Genomic DNA, 21912 nt, shown 5'->3' with positions numbered 1-21912 from the left:
GGGTCAAACATGCTATGGCTGTGTTGAGTTAATGAGGCAAAACCCTGTGGTGATTATTGTTACGGATAAAGTGGAGGCGCGGGGGATAAGGATCAACTAATGGGGGATAAAAAGGGATCATGTCATGGCCATGTTGCTGGTTGTCAAAAAGCAGAACTAGTATTGTTCTATATATTTTATATTTTATTCAAAAGCGATCAAATAACGTTTTCACTACCTTTATGGATCTCAATTGTTGAACTTAAAATTGTGGGCTTGAATTCTAAAGAAAAAAAAAAACCCGGTCATCGCTCGGTGAGATTTCTATCAACCCCAGGTCCAAAAGCGTGAACGATCAAGACGACGAAATATCTAATGAAGAAATGAGCCTAGGCCGTCTTCTCGACAATACCTCTCTTCACTTTATATCCTATGATCAACACTTGCAATTGACCTCCCCGTCCAACCACTAACTAAATTTGTCACATAACCCTCCGTCTTCGTCGCTGTCAACTGCCCCGCCATGGCTACCCAGGTGAGTTCATGAGCTGCGGCCTGCCGCAAATGACTCAACTAACCCTGAATAGTGGTATATCGAGAATAAAAATGTCGGAAACACAGAACTTGCGGAAGACTGGCGAAGTATGTTCCATCCATTAACACTTTGTTGCTTCAACATCTCGAAGCACCGTGCCGCTCCCCGCCATTCTCCGTCTCAGCCCAACTCAGCTAACGGACACACCATACAAACAGTTCGGGGTTACAACCCTCTTACCCCGCCAAACCTGCTACAACATGAGATCCCTCAGACGCCCGCATCCAAGCAGACGGTCATAAGCTCGCGCAAGGAGGCTGCTGCTGTCGTCAATGGCAGAGACCCGCTCAATCGACTCCTAGTCATCATCGGGCCATGCTCCATCCACGACCCAGACGCAGCCATGGATTACTGCAACCGCCTGCTCCAGCAGAAGGAGAAACACAAGGATGAGCTACTCATCGTCATGCGCTCCTATCTCGAGAAACCGCGCACCACCGTCGGCTGGAAGGGGCTCATCAACGACCCCGACATTGACAACTCCTTCCAAATCAACAAGGGCCTGCGCGTCTCGCGCCAACTCTTCGTCGACCTGACGGACAAGGGCATGCCGATCGCCAGCGAAATGCTCGACACCATCTCCCCGCAGTTCCTCGCAGACCTCCTCTCCGTCGGCGCCATCGGCGCACGCACCACGGAGTCCCAGCTCCACCGTGAGCTCGCAAGTGGCCTGTCCTTCCCTGTCGGCTTCAAGAATGGCACGGACGGCTCTCTAGATGTCGCCGTCGACGCCATCGGTGCCGTCAAGCACCCTCACCATTTCCTCTCCGTGACGAAGCCCGGCGTCGTGGCGATTGTGGGCACGGATGGCAATGAGGACTGCTTCGCGATCCTGCGGGGTGGGAAGAAAGGAACCAACTACGACGCCGCGAGCATTGCGGAGGCTAAGGCGAAGCTGACTGAGAAAAACCTGAACTTGCGGTTGATGGTTGACTGCAGCCATGGCAACTCCCTGAAGGATCACCGTAACCAGCCTAAGGTAGCTGCTGTGTTGGCGGAGCAGATTGCAGCTGGGGAACAAGCGATTATGGGGGTTATGATCGAGAGTAACATTAACGAAGGTGTGTGTTTTTATCGAAGTCTTGTCCTTTATATCCTTTTGCATTTCTTTCACAGGGCTGGTTTTGAACACATGATCTAACCTCGCTTTTCCGTTGATCTCTATAGGAAACCAAAAAGTCAGTCCGCAGGGGAAAGCAGGTCTCAAATACGGAGTCAGCATCACAGATGCTTGCATTGGCTGGGAGGATACGGAGAGCGTATTACAAACCCTCGCGGACGCGGTGCGACAACGACGGGAGCGCGCACAAGTTGTGTCATAAAAAAAAGAAAGGGGAAAAAAAGACGAAAATATGAGTGATTTTAGACATTTTGCTTATATTCTCCTTCGATGATGGGAGCCTTATTATTCCCCTGAGTTTTTTCTCCATCTGTTTCGAATTTGTCTACTTGTTTGTGGTTCTCATCTTTCTCTCCTCTTGGTCGATCAAAACCAAGGGAGCTAAGGAATAATAAAAAGGAGGATATACACATATGTGGCTGTTTAGAGCTTCGGAAAGACAAAATATTGAATTCTTCACAAATGCGTTACATTATACACAACTTGACGGGTCTGTTTTCTCTCAGAAGGGTCCCGGCCACTGTGAATAGAAGAACCGGACATAAGAACAGGATTGCTTAAACAAAATTTGCCACCCATATCTCTTTAGAAGGGCGAAATGACGATGCGGGTTTTGATAGGGTAACCCAAAACAATGTGAGAAAAATTGGGAATGGGCAGGGATGAGTTGTGGATAAGAGATTGAAGTTATATTAGGCAAAGGGTGAGTGGCAGTACGAAGTAGCTTCATCATGGAAAATGTGTAATTACGGTGCGCTGGAGGGTTAAAGCCGACAAAGTAAAGGAGAAAAAGGAAAATGATATCAAAAACCGTCATACCTAACACCAGCTCTAAAATCTCAAGCATAAAGATAAATAATACCGATCCAATCCCAATATCAGCTTCGGTTCTCGTCGCCCAGTGATCCTGATCACAAGTCCGATTCTATATAGTCGATGTACTTAGGTACGTATATGTATGTATAGACAATAACCTTCTATTCAAATCAAGAGATTTAGTGCCCCATATTCCTCCGGATCCCGTTCCCATTCGTCCGTGTACCAGTGTTATCATGGTGACTACTTTCGGTGACAGTATCACCACCCGTATCAGGAGAATTAATAATCGCATGCGCGGCTGCCCGTCCCGGAATCCACGGTTCGTCAAGAGGCACGACCAAATTTGGATTGACATACTTCTTCAACTTGGACGCAAGGTCCTGACCGCGGAAACGGAGAGGGACAGCATCTCGATCCCACTGTGAAGCCGGGTAAATTGTTAAATTAGGTGTGAGTACTTCATCCTGATCAACCGTAGCGTGGGAGCGGTCGATGGAGCGTAGCGCTATGAATTTCATGAGCGGGTCGTAGGTGCGAGAGAAGAAGTAAAAGAACCAGACTGTTCCGACGAGTAAGGGGACGACGAGGATGGAGCGTGTGACGGCGGTTCGGAGCGCAAGAGTACCGATGATGGCCAGTTGGAAGACGATGAAGCCTAGAATGACGCGAGAGCAAATCATGGGCCATGCGCGGCCGGTGCTGTGTTGCTGGTGATCCATGGCGTAGAGCAGTTGGTATTTGTAGATGAAGCGGCCGATGGAGAAGTAGATGAGGCCGAAGAGGCAGACGATGTACGAGCTGGGGAAGACACTGTACACGACAGTGATTATGAAGATGAGGATTGTTTGTGGGAGCGCAAGGCCGTAGCTGAACGTGGGGGGCTTGTCGAGGCCGGCGTAGTCGCGGGGTGTGCGCGCGCTAAAGCGTTGGAATGGATAAAGAAACACACTGCCAAATTCGAGAAGACGGAAGGGGAAAAGCCCTAAGCCCTGGAGGACGATCAGGTTGGTGTAGAAGGGGGCAAGCGTTTCCAAAGAGCGAGCGAGAGCTAAGGCAATCGTGGTCGTATCTCTCAAGACATCGCGGAGGTTTTCGAAGAATCGGTAGAAGTTGGAGGCAGTTGCAAAGACCGTGAAGACGAGGAAGAGGTTGAAAAACGTAAAGAAGAAATTCTTAGAGATAAGAGATAACTCGACGTCTCCCTGAGATGTCATGCCTTGAAGGTTGCCCAGCCCTTGAACAATCAGATATTAACGACAGGTTTGTGGATAGACAGGGGGATGGATGTGACAAAAACTTACAATCATAAATAAATGGAACGGCAATTGTCATTAGGGAAAGAATGAGGGTAGGCAAACCGGTTTGCACAAGAGATTTGGCTATGGCATGTCGTGAAAGAAAATCCGCAAGACTCGGAATCACCTTTTCAATGGTCTCCAAATTGAGCAGGTAGGCAAGCGGGATCAGGAGCACAGACCAGAACACGGTGAGTACCCCAATGAGCAATGTGATAGACCAGCCTCGCAGCATCCGGCTACGCCGAGACAGGTATGTGTGTTGCCAAACAACGTCTGCAGGAGCAGGTGCTAAGTTCGCAACCAGTTGCATGGGCCAAGGGTCGAGAATAGCCTGAACAGCCATCTGGCAAGCAGCAATGGACTCCATGGTGACGAAAGCGAGAGGTATAGGCTCACATTCCTTTTTGCGAATCTCCTCAATTCTCTCGTCGAGTTGCCGCAGCTTTTCCTCATAGAAATCAATTGCGTCGATTGTTTTGAACCGCAGGTTTAACGGGCCATACCAGATGCGGGTTGTGGGTCGCTTGAGGTTATAGCTAGACACATGAGCTCGCGCAGATTCCTCGGCGGAAAGCAGGCGGGACCGCTCGCTGTTTTCGTTCGAGTCGAAGGTTGCTGCCATCCGGTCGGTTTGAACAAGCGGTAAGGCGTTTCCCCTGGTATCGGACCTCTGCCATCGATAACCAACATGTTTAGTCCATGCTTCTTCCAATTTCTGGAGAATATTCTTTCTCGCTTCCATCAGGCCATCCAGCTCGCTCCAGTCCTGGCAGAGCATAACCTGATCCACTTTCCCAATCTGGAACTGTTCGATGCACTGCCTAATCTTTTCCTCGGAGCGTAATTCGGGAGGAATCCCCGACAAACGAAGCGTCCTATCCGTAAGCGTCGTTTGGGCACCTAGGCATCGCTGGCGGATCTGGATGATTTTATTCGTGTGATCGATGAGAAAGGATATTCCAATGCCGGTGAAAATATAGGCGAACACAACATGCATCCATAGGTATGTCGGGTTGGCCTTCGACTTTTGTGGATCATCTTTATGATCCTCCGGCATGTCCCAAGGATAGCCATATTTATTCGTATATATATAGTGTATCGGGAGGATGACCGCAAGAGTGAAAAAGAACACCACCCTCAAGAATTTAATGGCGTACGTATAAAATGACAAAAACTGTAGTAGAAGAACATGGTGAGCACCATCATCATATCCTCAAAATAGAGTCCTCGAACAGTAAAGAACTAAGAACCAACCACAAACGCATCTAGTCCAGCCGATGCGAGAACCTCATCGTCCGAAATCTTATGGACGATCGGGATCCAGCCAAACAACGTATCCGGCAATTCAGGCAATCTTGACGCGGCCGTTCTCAGCCTCCTCCGCGCAGCATATAGTTCTCTCCACTTCGGTCGAAGGATCTTCACCAGGCAATTAGCATTTTCCCACGCCAAACAAAACAAGTTCAAAGAAACAAAGTGAGAGAGATAGATAACTGCCAAATCGAAATCTTACACAAAAGCCCATAAATGCAAGAAACCCAACAGTGCAGCTGACGATAACCTGCGTCAACAGGTCACGCTGACCCTTGGTCTGATCCTGGAATTTATGCTCGCCATCCCCGCCACCATCGCCGGAACTATTTTTCCCTGTCGCGAGGGACAGGGCCGAAGAGACTGTGGTAGTCGCGGTCACAGATAGCAATGAGGATAACATTGGGGTGGGCCGAGAGGGGGTAATCGTCGCCGTCGTCAAGGACGAAGAGGAACTGGCCCGTAGCTATTGAAGAGCTGGATCCTGCAGAAGGTTTCCTAGAGATGGCATGCCTAATCTTCGTTAGGTTGACTCATATTCCCACTTTTCGCGGTGATCTTAGGGCAAACCACTGTCTACATCAGCAGTATCGGTACTCCGTAGTTATCACTGGGTTGTTGGCTTGTTGATCCATATTTAGAAGTCCATACTTTGACAGAAATGCATCGCATAACTAACTATTTAATGCAGTGACCTAAGTTACAGTTACATGACTAATAGCTGACTCATTTCAATAAGCCGACAGGGGTTTTAGGTTTTGAGCCAGCTGTTAGTTAACGCACCTACCGTGCACTACATTACCAGCAATTTTCATATTGAGGATATTCTTTAAGCGAATAGCTGTGGGGACGGATTCATCTGTGACAAATGTTCGAAGAGGTGCAAGACACGCTTTCATTCAACACTCTTAGTACCGAATTGTAAACCCCACCGAGCCAGAGGAAGGGAAAGGTGGAAAAAAATAAGAGGTAAAGAGAAATGCACATGTAGTCAAGGAGAATATAAAATCAACAGTACTTGTCCACAAGAGCTATAAACGATGGATCTTGCAGAAGCTGTGTTGCAGTTGGCCGCTCCTCAGGAACATAACTAAACCCTCTTGACAAGACAGAGAGTGCATGTTGTCGTTCAACAGGATCAGATTCCGGACGCCGGTATGCAATATTTGCTTCAAGGGAGTCTTCTGGGGCTGGCTTTCTATTCTGATCATACCACATGTCAAGGCTGCTCTCGGGGTCAACATATAAGCCTTTCCATTCTTGGGGAAGAGGGCCTAGGGTGAGAACCATAGAGCTTACTATCCCGCCACGTGACAAGGTATTGAAAGGGACAAAACCTAGGTAAAGCACTGAAAAAACACACATATAGCTCCACATGTCACAAGCAAAGCTTGGAGGCTTGTTGTGAAGTCGCTCGGGTGAACAGTACATGCTGGGTGGGCGGCCTTGAGTTGCTGGGCCTTCGAGCCTCATTGCCAGGCCAAAGTCACCAAGATAGAAATCCTCAGTGCGTAAGTTCTCGGGGAACACTAGGGGTTTAACAAGCTCTCCTTGTTTCCAGAGTTGTACATATGGGATAATCTGCTTGAGTGGTCGGCCAAGAATTTTGTACTTAGCAGCTTTGTTGAGATGGTGAAGTGGTTCTACACCCCACATACAATTTTGACTATTTAGGTCTGCATCGATGGTATTAGGACATTAGTTCAAGCATCCAGGCATCAATGGAATATAGTAGGTTTGGCCTGACTCACCGCGGTGCACAATCCCAGCACTGTGTAGGCTTTCTAAAGCCTTCAGTAATTGCCGAGCAGCGGACATGCGAGTTGACATTGGCAACGTCCTGTTCACATGTATACTGCCCAGGGATCGACCTCTCAGAGGAAATACCAGGACTCGGTGAGAAGATTTGCCCGCAGGAACAGGAAGAATGAAGGTTGCCAGAGATGTCACAAGGTGGGAGGTGTCCTGCACACTTTTGCGAATTTCTTCTTGCATATCGACTTCATGTTCTCCAGAGTTTTCCCCCGAGGCCAGTACTTTGACGGCGACATCACTCTTAGTCTCAAGGTCATATGCCATCCAGACAGTAGAGAAGTGGCCGTGACCAAGTTTATGATCAATGCGGTACCTTTGGTTAAGTACTTCTCCAATACAAATGGGATAAAATGTGCGGGAGTCTCCTGCTGTCTTATATCTATGCCAGGGCTCAGCAAGGATCTCAATGTCGTCCTCATCATCCTCAGTGACAGCAAAATAACCAAGGTCAGTCGTGTCGCTATCCTCAGGGGATCGAGGCATCATTGCTGTTATTGTTATATCCGATACATCTCTCGCGGAACTTGTAGCTACAATTCATGTTTCGAGAGTAGGAGGTGGCGCTGGAGGCTCTATATGTGGAATGGTAGGAAACTCGGTGGGTCGAGATCTGCCCAGTTAAAGAAAAGCTAATTTACCTACTTACTACTAGTCATGTGATGGAGTGAGTGCTCACTGCTCTGCGTAATTCCCTTGTCTATTTACACTTCCACCTCTTCTATTTATTTAAAGTGTATCTATCAATCAATGAAAACTTTAAAATTCAAAGGGCGCCCGTCAGCCGCTGATTCCTGAGGTCTCATTTTCCTATCATTTCTCATTCTCCACCAACCCCCAGCCCTTTACTGATACTGAGTCGCATCGTAGTAAAGATCCAACAGACACGACGCAGACCATGCTTGTGTCGGGCACTAGAATATGCAGGCAATTAGTAAACAATAACACCCACACAGGCTTGGTACATTTCATCACGAGGGATGGAGAGATGGAGCGGAATGAAAATAAAAACAAGATTGAATGAACCAGGAACGACAACTTACTGAATCTGCACAGAAGGCTCCACCTCCATCCGTCAGCTCCGTCAGGCCCTTCCACCTACTGTCCACAATCATTCTCTTACACCCGTTCAGCCTACTCGACACAAGTTGGAACGCCTCTGCTCTCCCATCTCCCTTCCCCTCCTCCCAGCCCTCTCCTAAACCAGACCGTCTCAAAATCTCAAACCTCAACAGCGCCCGCAAGAAATAACCCAGCGGCCACACCCACTCAGGCCCCTGATGATAATTCCTCCCCTTCGCCGTAGCAAAATCCGTTGAATCCTCAGCATTGTTATAATGCGGTCGGTAATTCAAGTCAGCAGGATCGAGTGTAGCCATCCCCACCTCGCCGCGGAGGACATTGTCCGCAACGCTGAGCGCATGAAGGGCATCATTCAGTGGGAAAAGAGTTGGAGCGACGGCCATGGCGACTGCGAAGTTGGGACGGAGCTGGTAGTCCTGGTAGGGGGTGGAGGATTTGTAGAGATCCTTGTAAATGCCACGACGGTGGATGATGGACGGGTCGATGTCGTGTTGTGAATCATCGCCTGGGTCGAGGGGGATGTAGTAGGCACGGTTGAAATTCTCATGGATACGGGAGGCCCAGTTTGAAAATGTTATTTCCTCCATCGTCGCTGTAGAGATTGAGCCAATTTTAACGCCCTCGTGCTTGTAACGTCCCTCACTATGGAGCTTTGCCACCCAGCGCAGAGCACTGTATAGAAGCCCTGTAATCTCAACAGCAGCACCATCCCTGGGTGTCCCCGGATAGCCCTTATTTCCCGCCTTCTCGCTCTCACCCATCTTATCCATCCACGTCCCGCAATTCCACTGATTACCTCCAAAGATAAATCCAGTCTTCCAGTCGACATGAACATCAATCTGGAATCCTTCAGAATTCATCTGCCTGTCCAGATCTGGACCGGCATTGTACTCCCGAAACGACAACCCGGATGCATGTCGTTGGAACACCTCCTGGATAATTTCTGCAATCGTCGAGGACTGACTATACGCCCGCTGATCATCGAAGGGGAACCAAATATCATCATACGGCAAGAAGCGACGGGGTACTTTCACATCTAGCAGCGAAATCCCATCGGGGACGATGGTGGTATAGTCCTGAATGGCCTGGAGAAAGAACCAGACGGAGTCCCGCGAGTTGTAACGCGGCAGCTTACCACTCCCGAGCAAGTTGGGGATCATGCCGTGTTTAAGCACACTTGCGAAAGCGAGGATGTGTGCCTTCGCGACGTCGAACCGGCCAGTAACCAGCAGGAGGCCGCGAAGTGAGATGAAGACGTCGCGGCCCCAACATCGAGCCCAGTCGGTGGCGAAGTGTGGTAGACCGGCGGCGAGAGCGGGGACCTGCTTGTCCGGGTAGAGAGAAGCTGATTTTACATACCCGACCATCTGGACGGCAACCATTGCGAGTGAGTGGATGAAGTGTGTGCCGTATCGGACGCCGTCAAGTAGACTTATACCACGCTTCCGCGCAGCATAATACGCCGTTTGTACGATCATGGCGAAGTACCTTGGCAGGAGGAAATCTGGCACGGAGCGAATCGCATCGAAGCGCTCTTGCAGCCATGTTGCCGAGACTTGCAGGTGGTCATATCCATATACTTCTACCGCGTTTTTCATGCGTCCGACGATGAAATCAAACGCCCACTGGCCGCTGCGAATGTTATCGCATACTGGGTGGCCAAGGTCGTTGGAGCGGACGATAGGTTCAAGCACGCTCCACCAGCCCTGCAAACCGGCATAATCAAGCGGAGCAAAATTTGGGATATTGTAAACACCGTCCTTGCCTCCACTTGAATCCCTCTCCTCCGCATCGCACCTGTAAAGGACGAAGTTAAGATCGATAAGGTCAAGATTACCGAATGCCTCGTCGGCACCGGAGATGATAAAGGAACGAAGATTTTCGGACGGATCTTCACCAGGAATCCACGTCTCGAACACCGCAATTGAACCAGGGGGGAATTCGCCGGGAATTGTAATTGCCGTCTCATTCCCCTTCCCATCAACTCGCACACCATCTAGGCTAAGAATGCGGCTTGGTAGACCCCTAAGATACTTCTTATCGGAAAGAACACGCTCTTTCGACGCATCAGAATCATCAACTTCCAACTTCCAGGCACTAAGAAGCTTGGCATCAGTCCTCGTTAAGCACACAGGGTCCAGCGTGGCATTCGAGTTCCCACTGTTTGAAAACGCCGTATGAGCAATGAGGAAGATGCCCTTTCGAGTATTCGGTTGCACACGATGGACAGTGATGTACTCCCCCACATGATGAATATGGGTCTCATCATACCCATCCACAGCCATTGTCATGTGTAGTTGATTCAACAGCATCTTCGCACAACCTATACCCTCCTCCCCAACAGTTGCTACCATATTCCCTTTGACACCCATCTGCGTTCCCTGTCCCTCCTCCTCTTCCGAGAATCTAGAAGAATACACACGCGTCTCTTTCACCAAGTCCAGATTTTTTGGATAAATCTCATCGTAGCCCATTACACTCCCAGATGCAGATGCACACATGGCGACCAGTGCCGCATTGGGCAGCGTATCTCTAGCTTGGCGCTTCTGCGCAGGTACCTCATTGTCATGCGTGCAATCCATAAACAGCACCTGTATCGGCATCTCACGGATGTGTTTGATAGCCTCATTCCTGTCGCCACCGTTGGTGTGATCGGGAGAGTTTTCTCGTACATAATCGCCCGTCAGCAGATCGATATCAAAGCTCCCAATAGGCCGCCCACCATGCCGATGGACAAGCCTGCTGAGCTCTGTCGCATTCCAAGCCTGCATAGCCTCGCGGATCAGCGCGCTGAGACCTAGCCGCTTCGTAAAGAGATAATCCGTCTCCTCAGAGCCAGTAAATAGTTCCGCGAAAACCGTAAGATCTGGGCGAACGCGCCTGGCTTCGTTGAGGAGGTATTCTGCAACAACAAGCGGGGTAGAGTGGCAGTTATCAATGCGGAAGCCGGCGAAGTGTTTAGCCATCAGCCGTGTATAACGGGCCATATAGTCCCATAGGAATGGGTTGTCATCTGGACAAGCACCATAGCGTAGTTTGACACAGTCGCCCCAGGCCACCACCTCGCGTCGGAGATAGGCTCGAGAGTCTGCGCCCGCTGTGTCTCGCATGGCATCTGCGTTCCACACCCATCCATTATTAATCAGCGCCAGGGAATTTGGATCGTGATTCTTCGTCACTCCATTCACTGGCAAGCGGGTGAAGTATGTCTCAACAAGAGGATTCTCTTCAGTAATTGGCCCCAGCTTCGGCCCATTATCGTCGAGCCGTTGGTACTTGACGCGATTAAAGACCTGGTCAAAGATCTCCTGGGAATCCCTATCAAACTCCAGAAAGAGCGGGAGATTAACCTCGTCGAGGATCTTAACGAGCTCTATTCGAATTTGTGAAATATCTGACGACTCTTTTTGATACCGACCATATAGCGCCCGTAGCAAGGCCGCACCCACCGCAGCATCGACATCCCGACTGTGTCGACCCAGGATCCGGCTGTTATTATTCAACCCCCTCTCCCGAATAAAGGACGCTTTTTCCTTTAAGCTCCAATTTCTGATCTCCTGCAAAGGGCCAATAGTATCCACTCCAAACCCACCCTCGGGAATGCGAACATCATCGCTCACATAAGCCTGAATCGTCCGCTCCACGTCCCTCTGCACATCCACAGCGTAATACTCCCACAGCCGTATCTTATCAATGACATTTCCCTTTATCCCATTGACAACTTCTACCACGTCCTCATTCGATTTAAAATCCACAGGCAATCCCAGCTTGGCCAGCTGCTTGGAGTAGCGCAGCAGTGCCGTATCAAGCTCCAACGCCGCCTCTAACCACGGCGCCGTGGCCACACTATACCCGGCCTCCGGATGCTCCAACAGCCAACTAGCATTATTCGCTGTGTGATTCCACACGACATCCGTCAATGCCAGAAGGCCATATGTGCCTTCCATACGCTTGACCAATGCCGCCACGTCAGCTTCACCATTTGGGAAACAGGCCGGGTCAAACGCCAATGGGTCGAAGATGCTGTACGGCGAGTTCGACTCGCCACGTGCCATCAGCGGGGTGAAGTGGACCATGTTATAACCACGACGGGAGATGCTGGCTAGATGCCTGTCCCAGTCTGTCGGGTACTGACCCATGAATTTTGAGAGGACGGTGATTACTGAGAGGGATGTGAAGGGGAGTCTAGTATCGTTGAGTTTTACGCGGGGAGAGATGGTTAGGTAGTGAGTTTGGGAGCGGAGCTGCTCTTGACTCTTCTCCCGCGGGATTAAAGACGAACTGGCTGAGAGCGACGGGGGCGCGGCATATGTTACGTAAAAGGCGAATGCACCGGGAGCCGTGATGGGTATGTCAATTTCAGTCGCTTGGGTTGAGGAGTGGATTAATCTAAGGTTATTCTCCTTATTATTATCATTACCCGCATCTACAGTCAACTCCTGTTTCCCTGGTCGTAAACAGACTGAGAGGGAATAATATAGGATAATGGCCTACTTATACTCCGTAAATACATCCTTCTCAAACTGTTTCCCTTCTTTCGGGATATTGGCCCATAGACTGCCTCGTCTGCAAATGGGACTGCTCCCCTCAGTGACGAAGCGCAGAATGTATGGGGGGTCTGTGGGGGGCGGTAAGGAGATGAACTCCCGCGGGACATCCGGGCTGCCATTGTCGGTCAGGGGGAGGAGGTAAACTTCTCTCTTTTGAGAAGCCATGTTTCTGAGTTAGCTATAGAAGATCTAATGTCTATCGAGCCTGTTCTTTTTTCCTAATCTTTTATTTGCCCAATGTGCTAGTATCTTTAAGATGGACTGTGATGAAAAGGGTATGCGGCGGGAGAGAGAGCGCGGGATGCAACATGGCATAAGGGCATGAGAGTGGAATCCAGCGCGAGGGACTCATCCATATAAGATATAACTCCCGTGCAGGAATGAACCGCTAACAGGAACTCAAGGGAACTGACGGGACAAGGCGGCGGGCGTGATTGAAATGTTGTTTGAGGTTGTCAGGTTTTCGGCCGCTGACATCATCATCTGCCACATCTTTGTCAGGCCTGGACGCCGGAGGAACATCCGCAAGATATATAGTCATATGTGACTTAAAACCAACTGACCATGGGCTGGTGCCAATGGGAAATTTCCTTTCAGACTAGTGGAAAAGCTTTCGGTTTGGTATTATGACCATCTCAACATATGGTCCTAGCATATATTTCGTTATGTGTCATAATAAGGTGTGCCATTTATACCGTATGCTGTATCTACTTGGCAGATGACATTAAGTATCGCTATAATTTTATGATTTAACTTTTGGAAAGTAGGAAGAATGAAACAAAAATCAAAATCAATGCCCCTCTCAAAACACCAGCCCACCATTTTTAAGCGTAACAATCATACGCGCGCGACACAGAAGTCCGTGTTGACGGGTCCCGTATCCGTGAGATAGGCATAGGTCGACACGAACTTCGAACAGACGGGAAATGCAATGCAATGCACGTCGGAGAAAATCGGAAGGGGTCGTCAATCTTCAAGCATATATGTGTATATAAAACCACCTTCTTGAAAGGGAAAGCAGGGCAACCACCAAATATGCAGCAAAACATAAAAACGATCATGATAAGGATGATAATTATAACGCATGTGCCGAGACGAATGGTACTTCCATCATCCCATGTTTAAAAACCCTTTCCATCTAGCGTTCAATCAGGCTAGGTAAATCTTCCACTTGCACCTCTCCTGTCAGAATCCCTGTAGCATTGTTAGTTTCCAGCTCATCTACTCCGAAAGGGGGAAGGAGGAAGAGGAAGAGGAGATGATGATGAAATACATACTATAAACCGCGGTGAAAAGCGGGAACTCCCCTTCCAGCCCCTTATTCTTCAAAAATATATTAACCTCCTTCGCTGTCAACGTCCCCTGCAGCATCTGCCCGTTGAGCTCCTGCTTCTCCACTTCGTCAACACTCAGCCCCCTCTCGATACTCAGCTTTGCACAGCGATGATTCCTTCCGCCATTACAGCTCGTGATCAGATCCGCAACCCCGCAGCTCTCTTCCGTGAATGTCTGCGAGTTCACCGACGCACCAAAGAACATCGTGCCAAACTTGACCATCTCCAGCAGCCCAACGCGCATCACAGCTGCTTTTGCATTGTCGCCCCACCCCTTCCCATCGACGAAGCCTGCAGCTAGCGCAACGATGTTCTTCAGTGCGCCACCCAGAGACACACCCGCGACATCGCTGACGACACGCACGTGGAAGTACGGGCGGTGGAAGAGAGTTTTGATAAGCTTGTGGTCGATTGGCGGGTATTCGGGCGGCAACGCCTGGAGTTTGACTTTGGAGAACTTGCCGGAGGAGTCCTTGTGTTCAAAGTGCACGACGACGTCCTGCGGGCGGGGAATATTGATGTTCGCGATGGAGGGAGCGGGGGAGAGGCCTCTAGGCGTGGGGGCTTTGGAGTCCATATGGGGCGGGTCGTAGGCTATTGTAGTTTCAGAGTAGAGCTCCTTGGCGATTTCGCTGGCGATGTTGGCTCCCGAGAGGGCGCCGCAGTAGATACCTAGCTTGCGGCCGATGGTTTCGGAGAAGAGGCTTACGCCATCGTCGGCGGTGACGTTGACGCCCTTGATGCATGATATGCCGCGAGCATAGGGGACAATGTGGCCCTTGAGCCTGTCGCAGATGTTATTGATAAACTGGTGGGGTAGGTTGAAGACGAGGATGGTGGAATTCTTGACAGCGTCTTCCAGGGAAGGGTTTGCGCGGAGATTTTCTGGCAAGGTGATGTTGGGCAGGTATTTGACGTTCTCGTGGAGTTGGTTGATGATCTCAGTCAGGTTCTGGGATCCCGTACAGATAGGCAATTCCCTGTTGTAGTGTTTTGAAGATTGGGGCACTTCGACATTCTCCTCGTATACCCACATCTGCACTGTTGGCTCGAAGAGGTCCGGGTTAGCTGCCGCATTTTCAGCGACCATTTTGGAAATGACCGAGCCCCTGCAAACATATATATCAAGTTAGGTCAGAAAATTATGTCGTTCAAAGAATGAGAATACATACCAATTTCCAGAGCCTATCACGGTCACCTTGTGCCGCCTCCCGTGTGGTGTCAGGCCAGCCATGGTGTACGAGCGCGCAAGTAACTTGGGACAAAAGGAGGTATATGTGAAAGCTAGACGAGGATGGGGAGGGGAACAGGCAATACTGGTATTTAAATGATAGGTGTGGCGATTGACTCGGGTGCCAGCGCAGAAACGTGGGGCCAAGAGGAAGAGAAACGGTGCTGCAGGCGGTGAGACACGAATTGGCCGTGGAGAGATACGGGACATTCACAAGGCGCAGATGGCAGCGAAGGTGGATATCTAGGCCCGGGACTCGATCTGTGGCAGGTTCCCAGATGCAAGATCGCAGAGATAAAGATCTATCAGGAACCGAGGCCACATCTGAATCGCCCAAACAGGAAATTTCTCCCACCGAGATGGGCTGCGGTTAGATAGCGGCCTGTGATTGGCTGGCCACGGCCCAACAGGGAAAATGGTGGGGCAGAAGCCTCAGCCGCCACTGCCCGGTCCAGACGCCGGTGGGGTCTGTTTGGTCTGTTTGATCTGTTTGGTCTGTTTGGCGGAGGAAGGTTGGAAACAGAGAGGGTTCAACAACCGGTATTTTCTTGTGCTGGGAGGAAAAGAAGCATCTGGATTACGGGAAGGCCATTGCAGCTCTGTCACCCAGCAAGTCCCGCACGACTTTCCCTTTGGATAGACACCTGGAAAGATACGAGCAGATGGACAATTCCTCTCAAAATCCGCCACTTGGGATATGGGCGAAAATTTCCACCCGGGTCCCGGAGTCCCTGAACCTAAAGCTTGTTCTTATGGCCAGACCCTTCGGCGGGCGGACGTTCCTGGATGTTCTTGGCTTTTCCACTGTTCCCGAGCCATCCTTTGCGAGAGACCCAACCGATGCTGTATAATCTATCTGGTGGATCAGATGTCCAACCTCGGTCTGGATGGAACAGCCCATTTTATTCCTCCCATGTGCTAACTCAGATGTATTCCATTGCCTATGCAAGTGCGTTTTGTACAAGCTAGTCTGATTCTAATTGAACAAGTCGAATAATTTGGATGGAGAACTTTAAAGTTATAGTACTACTCCTCGTATTCGTCATTTTTATGGATATTAGCCGCGCGTTTATTTCAGCGAACAAACTTTATTCTCCGCGCGCTTGCTACCATTTGAGACTTGATTAAACAGCTCGCAGCCGTACACGAGACCAACGACCACTCTTCATAACCCGATCACCATGGTATGCCTACCTTTTGGAACCCCCTCGTTTCGCCGCTTTTCACTTCTAACGAACTCAATAGGCCCCAGTCGCTCCCAAAAAGCGTACCACAAGCCGGGCCAAGATTGTCCGGAAACCAGCTGCCATTCCCATCCCCTCCTCCAGTCCCTTCTCTGACACCTCAACCTTCCGTACAAACAAAAAAGACAAACGCCAAATAAAACATTCCGTCTTCATTTCCAGAATTGAGAAGCCGCGCACCAAGACCCTAAAGCGACGGCGTCCCTCGAAGAAACTAGTCGCCAATCTCGATTCTCTCATTGATGCGCTGCCTGATGCCGGTGATGAAAATAATAACCCTAATCATAGCGATGGACATAGAGAGATGATAGCTGGCCAGGTGAACATTATCCGGCAGAAGAGTTTGAAACATAAGCCCGGCGCAATGAAGAGGAAGGAGATGCTCGATCGGAGGGAGAGGGAGCGGTTTGCGAGGAATCTGGCGCAGATGGCGGTTGTGGCGCCTTCGCCTCCTATTGATGCAGAATTCTCAAACCATACGCAGCCGCATCCACGGCCGCAGCCAGGAGCTGAGAGCGTTCCCACGTCGAATCGTTGGGCGGCGTTGCGTAGTTTTATTACACAGACAATCGACCAGAATCCAGAATTTAATAAAGCTGCGCGGCCGACGTGAAAGGGTGTATTGTCGCTTTTCTTTTATTTTACGAATAGTCACACGTTGTTACCATAGGTTGCCTATCTCGGTTTCTCCTCAGTTGGAGCAGAGCTCTGTGCACGCTGCTGGGGTTGTTTGTTTGCGCGGTTTGCAGTTTTGCAGCCTGCGGAGAGGATTTAAATTACATCAGTGATAAAGCTTCGGACATGGAGAACCAACGTGGATGATAGCCATAGCCCATGAGAAACGGTCCGCGGGATGTGTAGAACGGTGTACGGAGTTTCTTTGGTGGAGTTTCGGTTTGAGAGTATCTGAAAAGTTCAAATACCATGTCTTCCTTCAACAAAATGCCATGATAAAAAAAAGGTATGAAAGAAGAACGAAAGTAGTACATAATGATTTGATTCAATGCTATTTGCAAACTACATACTGAATCAATTCGCTACTCTTTTTGAACAATCAAAGTTAAACTTCGGGTATAAAAAGCCTCTCTCACCCCGCCTAACCCCACCCTTTTCTTTTCTGAATCGGGACATACTGCCAACACCCTCTTGACCAAGCGTAGTCGGAGGATAAAATGAAATGACAAAGAGATGGAGGACCTCTTAAAATCCCGCGAATTCCTCCAGCAGCAAATCGCCACCACGGAAGCTCAGCTCTCCCAACTCAATGCTGCGCTCGAGCGGACTGAGCAGCAGATCGCGGCGGGGAGGCCAACAACAGCAACAACGACCACAAACAAGCCGGAAACTGTGAACAAGGGAGAAGTGCCATCTGAACAGAATCGCAGATATCCACTCGAACAGGATGAGTATCGACGCTATGGACGGCAGATGATTGTGGACCAGATCGGGCTTGACGGTGCGTTCCGGCCTGGAACAAGCGGCTAAACTAGAGAACTACAGGCTAATTTGTGAATCCTTTTTGATACAGGGCAATTAAAACTGCGCGAATCCTCGGTTCTCATTGTTGGCGCGGGGGGATTGGGATGCCCTGCTGCCATGTATCTGGCTGGAGCTGGGGTTGGAACCATAGGAATCATAGATGGAGATACGGTCGAGGAATCGAACCTGCATCGACAGGTGCTGCATCGGACGAGGAATGTGGGGAAGTTCAAAGTTGATAGCGCGATTCGGTATTTGAAAGAGTACGTCATATTGCTATTAATACTGGATACGCAAACATCTCACCAACACATAAACTCTCCAGATTGAACCCGTATCCCAAATACATCCCCTACCGCGTCAACCTTACCCCCGCCCATGCGCCTTCGATCTTCAGTCCCTACGATCTCATCCTCGACTGCACAGACAACCCCGCAACCCGCTACCTGATCTCCGACACCGCTGTCGTCCTAGGCAAACCACTCGTCTCCGCCTCCGCGCTTCGCACCGAGGGCCAGCTAATGGTCCTCAACTACCCTCCCCAAAAGCCAGTAGACCAACTATCCGCCTTGCCAACCGAAACCACCACCGGAGGACCGTGCTACCGCTGTGTGTTCCCTAAACCCCCTCCCGCCGCGAGCGTCACGAGCTGCGCCGACGGCGGCATCCTCGGCCCCGTCGTCGGAGTCATGGGCGTCCTCCAAGCGCTCGAGGCGATCCGCGTCCTCACGCAGACAACGTCAGCCACGTCCACAACAATGTCACCAACCCTTCATCTCTTCTCGGCCTTCTCTAGCCCTCCATTCCGCAGTATACGGCTGCGCCAACGGCGACAGGACTGCGCCGCTTGCTCGCCGACGGCGCGGACGATAACGCTGGACTCGCTGCGCAGTGGGTCGATGGATTATGTGCAGTTCTGCGGCGGGGTGGTTGGCGCGCAGGCGCTGTTGGGGGCTGAGGAGCGGATATCGGCTCGGGAGTATTGGAGGCGGTATCAAGAGCGGTGGGGAGAGGAGGGGGAGGGGGAAAGCCCGATTCTAATCGACGTGCGGGAGGCGGTGCAATACGGCCTGGGCGCGCTGAAGGGGAGTGTTAATATTCCGATCTCGTCGATCTTGTCATCTTCTTCTTCTTCTACCTCCGCGACGCAATTGAACTCCGGCTCCCTTGTTGAAACAGCGCCCAATGGCACGTCCGCAGTAGCAAGTACAATAGCTCTCAATCTCCCGTCCTGGTACCCTTCATCTCTGCTCGATACGGACCCGACCAGACCGATCCATGTCGTGTGTAGATTGGGGAATGACTCTCAGGTGGCGGTGCGGAAGCTGAAAGAGCTGGGTGTTGATAGGGGCGGTGAGAGGTGGGTGGGAGATATCCGGGGTGGACTGAAGGCGTGGAGAGAGGAAGTCGAGCCGGAGTTTCCTGATTATTGATCGTTTTGCTTATGAGTGGAAAGTTTTTGGGTTTGTGAGAGGGGCAAACTGGAGGTGTTCCATTCATGTCATGTCATGATCAGAGTTCATCAATTGAAGATAACAAGCCGCTTTCTCTGGCGGTGGATATTAGACGCAAGCAAAAGATATAAATAGAGATATAAGCATTGACAACCTATCATTCACTCGATGTATATATTCGATATCAACAATAATCAAAGAATGTTCCTAACTACCCACCAAGAAGTTGAAAGGGTATTGCCTTTTTATACAAAAAAAGGGCTGGGTGTAAGGTGGGTATCATATCCAAGAGGAGCAAATCGCAACAATGAAAACAAGTAAATACGCATGAAACGTTTCATTCGCCCGAAACGAAACAGAAACGAAACGATGAAGCAAGAAACATAGGTTTTCTTTCATGATAAAAACAAACAAAAATAAAATAAAATAAAAAAGAAAGCAAAAACAAGAAATTCAAGTTCGTATCTCGAAATCCACAGGATAACCACATATCACCAGGGGTGGACCTTCCAACCTGCTACCCTGGCGTGCGTGGGGGCGTGCGCGGGAGGGGTGTATCCTCCAACCACGCCCACTGCACATCCACACGCCCCTGCTCTTCCAACGCCAGTTGCGTGAAAACGCTAATCGAGACATCGATATCATTTGGCTGGCACCCAACACCTACAACAGAAACAAAGTCAGCAAACGCCAGAAAAATAAGAGGTCAAAAACCTACATCGATCCACAACTGTAACATCCACACTCCTCCCCGCCCTCCGCAACCTTAACTTCTTTCCGCACAGCGGATTCGCATTCGGATTCGGCCCTACAGACACCGCATCATACAGATAATGCGATACAGCACACACAGGCTCCCCAGCCGAACTCTCAATCCCACAAGCGCCCAGCCCCGGGTCATAATACGTTAAATCGCCCATATACGGCCCTCCATGGTTGTTGGGTAGCGGGAGGTCGACAGAGGAGTGATGATTGATATTACTGCTCTTGTTCCGCCCCGAAAGACCCACTGTCAACCCAATTACAAGGATGAGGTGGAGAAGGACTACTCCGCCGACTATTAAGAAGACACGTTGTTTTTTCTTGTTGGACTGGAAGGGGAGTTTTGGTTTGAGGTCGTTGGTTTGCGCTGCTGTCGTTATTAGTGGTGTTGGTGGTGTGGGTGGTCGTGATGGACTTGCGGCGACGGACGTCGATTTCATGAATGGACGTTTGAATTTGCTGGTGAGGGATCGCCAGGGAGAATTTGCGGAGGTGGCGCCAGCGCCTTTCTCCGCGAATGGGGAGTCGTGGTATGGTGCTGCTGTTATAATTGTGGTGGTAGGATTGGGGGGAATGAGGACGGGTTTGCGCTTGGGAATTTCGGAGACGGAGACTTGTACACAGGAACCGGCTTTGATATGTTTTATCGAGGTGGACTCGGACTGCGGGAGTACAGGCGCTGCCCGGAGAGGGTGAGGAGATACGGTTTCATCATTACTGATGCTCCGAACACTGGTTGAGGAGACGGTGCGGGTGAGAGAGGAAACAGTCTTGATTGATTGGGCCATTGTCTATATTCCTTTCCACAGGGCTTTCGTCTGGAAGTTTCCCGGGGATATGTGTTTAAATGAGTGTGTCCGAAATGACAAATCAGGGTCGATTGTATTCATGAATCTGCCCTGCGAGAAATTGTTTTCTGACCAAGGATAGCGAAGGTGATGGCTGTATATCAGCTCCGAGTATATCTATCTGGATGCCAGTGTGGGCCAGACAACAAAGTCTAACCCAATTCTGTGACTTCAGTATATTTTCTGCCTTTGCGCCGGGATTCAGGGGCTGGACGTAGTATAGCTAGAGTAAGCGCAAGCCTCCTCAGCAGTGGATGAGTGAATGAATGGACGGCAGTCGCCAGAGTAGATAATAGGGGAATGAATGAATTCGCAGGACAAACGAGTGTGGTCCCTAGCGGAATGTCAGGCCATGGTCGGGACCAAGGACAGCAGCGTCTCATCAATCTGACACGGTCCCAGAGATGGTTCCCGTCCCCTGGATCAACAACATGGATGAATGGAAGAGGTTGGCCTGGCCGAAATAGGGAATTAGGGCTTGCTGGAGGATGTTCATCACATGATTAAAAGCTTGGCAGTGAAACTAACTGTTGAAGATGGAACAAGGTTCATGTCAAAAGTTCTTGCCCACAACTAAAAACGCTACGAAAGTATAACAAGAAAATAGCAATCATCATAATCTGAATACAATTATCTGCAATCTCCTTTATATTGATTTCCACCTTCTAGCTCTATAATCTTTTAACCCCAGTGGCTGAATGAATAATGCGGTCACCAGGTAGTGCCTTGGTGTGGGCATCCAAGGTGTGTGGGTTCAAAACCCACAGGGAACAACTGTAACGGGCGTGCCATCGATTAACTAGGCACTACCTTGGTTGCGGATTATATGTACCATTCGTACCGCCTGAAAGGTTCGTATGATCTACCGGCGTCACCAATGGGCTAGACACTATTCTAAATATAGATTGCAAATCGATTAAGAAAGGAAAGAGAGAGATCAGAAGAAAAGATCATATGAAGAGAGTTCTTATAGAGAAGAAATCAGAATAGAAG

General features: G+C 49.9%; 8 protein-coding genes across 8 annotated transcripts; 3 read left to right on the top strand and 5 right to left on the bottom strand.

Annotated features, from left to right (window-relative positions):
- Positions 1-305: 305 nt before the first annotated feature.
- HCBG_05724 (phospho-2-dehydro-3-deoxyheptonate aldolase) lies at positions 306-2142 on the top strand (the record flags this gene model as incomplete). The annotated part of the gene is made up of 4 exons (XM_045432773.1): positions 306-514; positions 567-621; positions 733-1635; positions 1742-2142. The coding sequence occupies 4 exons, from the start codon at positions 503-505 to the stop codon at positions 1894-1896; spliced, it is 1125 nt and encodes a 374-aa protein (XP_045286889.1).
- A 332-nt stretch (positions 2143-2474) lies between these two features.
- On the bottom strand, positions 2475-5525 carry HCBG_05723 (uncharacterized protein; the record flags this gene model as incomplete). The annotated part of the gene is made up of 4 exons (XM_045432772.1): positions 2475-3747; positions 3815-4985; positions 5066-5230; positions 5325-5525. 4 exons carry the CDS (start codon positions 5523-5525, stop codon positions 2690-2692), a joined length of 2595 nt encoding a protein of 864 aa, XP_045286888.1.
- Positions 5526-6130: 605 nt separating this feature from the next.
- HCBG_05722 (protein kinase) lies at positions 6131-7420 on the bottom strand (the record flags this gene model as incomplete). Its single annotated transcript, XM_045432771.1, has 2 exons — positions 6131-6798; positions 6874-7420. The coding sequence occupies 2 exons, from the start codon at positions 7418-7420 to the stop codon at positions 6131-6133; spliced, it is 1215 nt and encodes a 404-aa protein (XP_045286887.1).
- Positions 7421-7613: 193 nt separating this feature from the next.
- Positions 7614-12732, bottom strand: HCBG_05721 (glycogen debranching enzyme; the record flags this gene model as incomplete). The annotated part of the gene is made up of 3 exons (XM_045432770.1): positions 7614-7848; positions 7978-12406; positions 12512-12732. The coding sequence occupies 3 exons, from the start codon at positions 12730-12732 to the stop codon at positions 7780-7782; spliced, it is 4719 nt and encodes a 1572-aa protein (XP_045286886.1).
- Positions 12733-13268: 536 nt separating this feature from the next.
- On the bottom strand, positions 13269-15407 carry HCBG_05720 (glycerol-3-phosphate dehydrogenase; the record flags this gene model as incomplete). The annotated part of the gene is made up of 3 exons (XM_045432769.1): positions 13269-13761; positions 13845-15010; positions 15074-15407. 3 exons carry the CDS (start codon positions 15340-15342, stop codon positions 13706-13708), a joined length of 1491 nt encoding a protein of 496 aa, XP_045286885.1.
- A 387-nt stretch (positions 15408-15794) lies between these two features.
- On the top strand, positions 15795-16989 carry HCBG_05719 (uncharacterized protein; the record flags this gene model as incomplete). The annotated part of the gene is made up of 2 exons (XM_045432768.1): positions 15795-15977; positions 16378-16989. The coding sequence occupies 2 exons, from the start codon at positions 15795-15797 to the stop codon at positions 16987-16989; spliced, it is 795 nt and encodes a 264-aa protein (XP_045286884.1).
- A 519-nt stretch (positions 16990-17508) lies between these two features.
- Positions 17509-19526, top strand: HCBG_05718 (molybdenum cofactor biosynthetic protein; the record flags this gene model as incomplete). The annotated part of the gene is made up of 3 exons (XM_045432767.1): positions 17509-17832; positions 17905-18118; positions 18181-19526. 3 exons carry the CDS (start codon positions 17565-17567, stop codon positions 19286-19288), a joined length of 1590 nt encoding a protein of 529 aa, XP_045286883.1.
- HCBG_05717 (riboflavin aldehyde-forming enzyme) lies at positions 18207-21170 on the bottom strand (the record flags this gene model as incomplete). Its single annotated transcript, XM_045432766.1, has 2 exons — positions 18207-19972; positions 20028-21170. 2 exons carry the CDS (start codon positions 20857-20859, stop codon positions 19827-19829), a joined length of 978 nt encoding a protein of 325 aa, XP_045286882.1.
- Between the last annotated feature and the right edge of the window lie 742 nt (positions 21171-21912).

This window comes from Histoplasma capsulatum (assembly GCF_000150115.1).
Source record: "Histoplasma capsulatum G186AR genomic scaffold supercont2.7, whole genome shotgun sequence".
NCBI lineage: Eukaryota > Fungi > Ascomycota > Eurotiomycetes > Onygenales > Ajellomycetaceae > Histoplasma > Histoplasma capsulatum.
The sequence above is the reverse complement of the archived record's forward strand: the minus strand, read 5'-3'. Positions and strand labels throughout refer to the sequence as shown.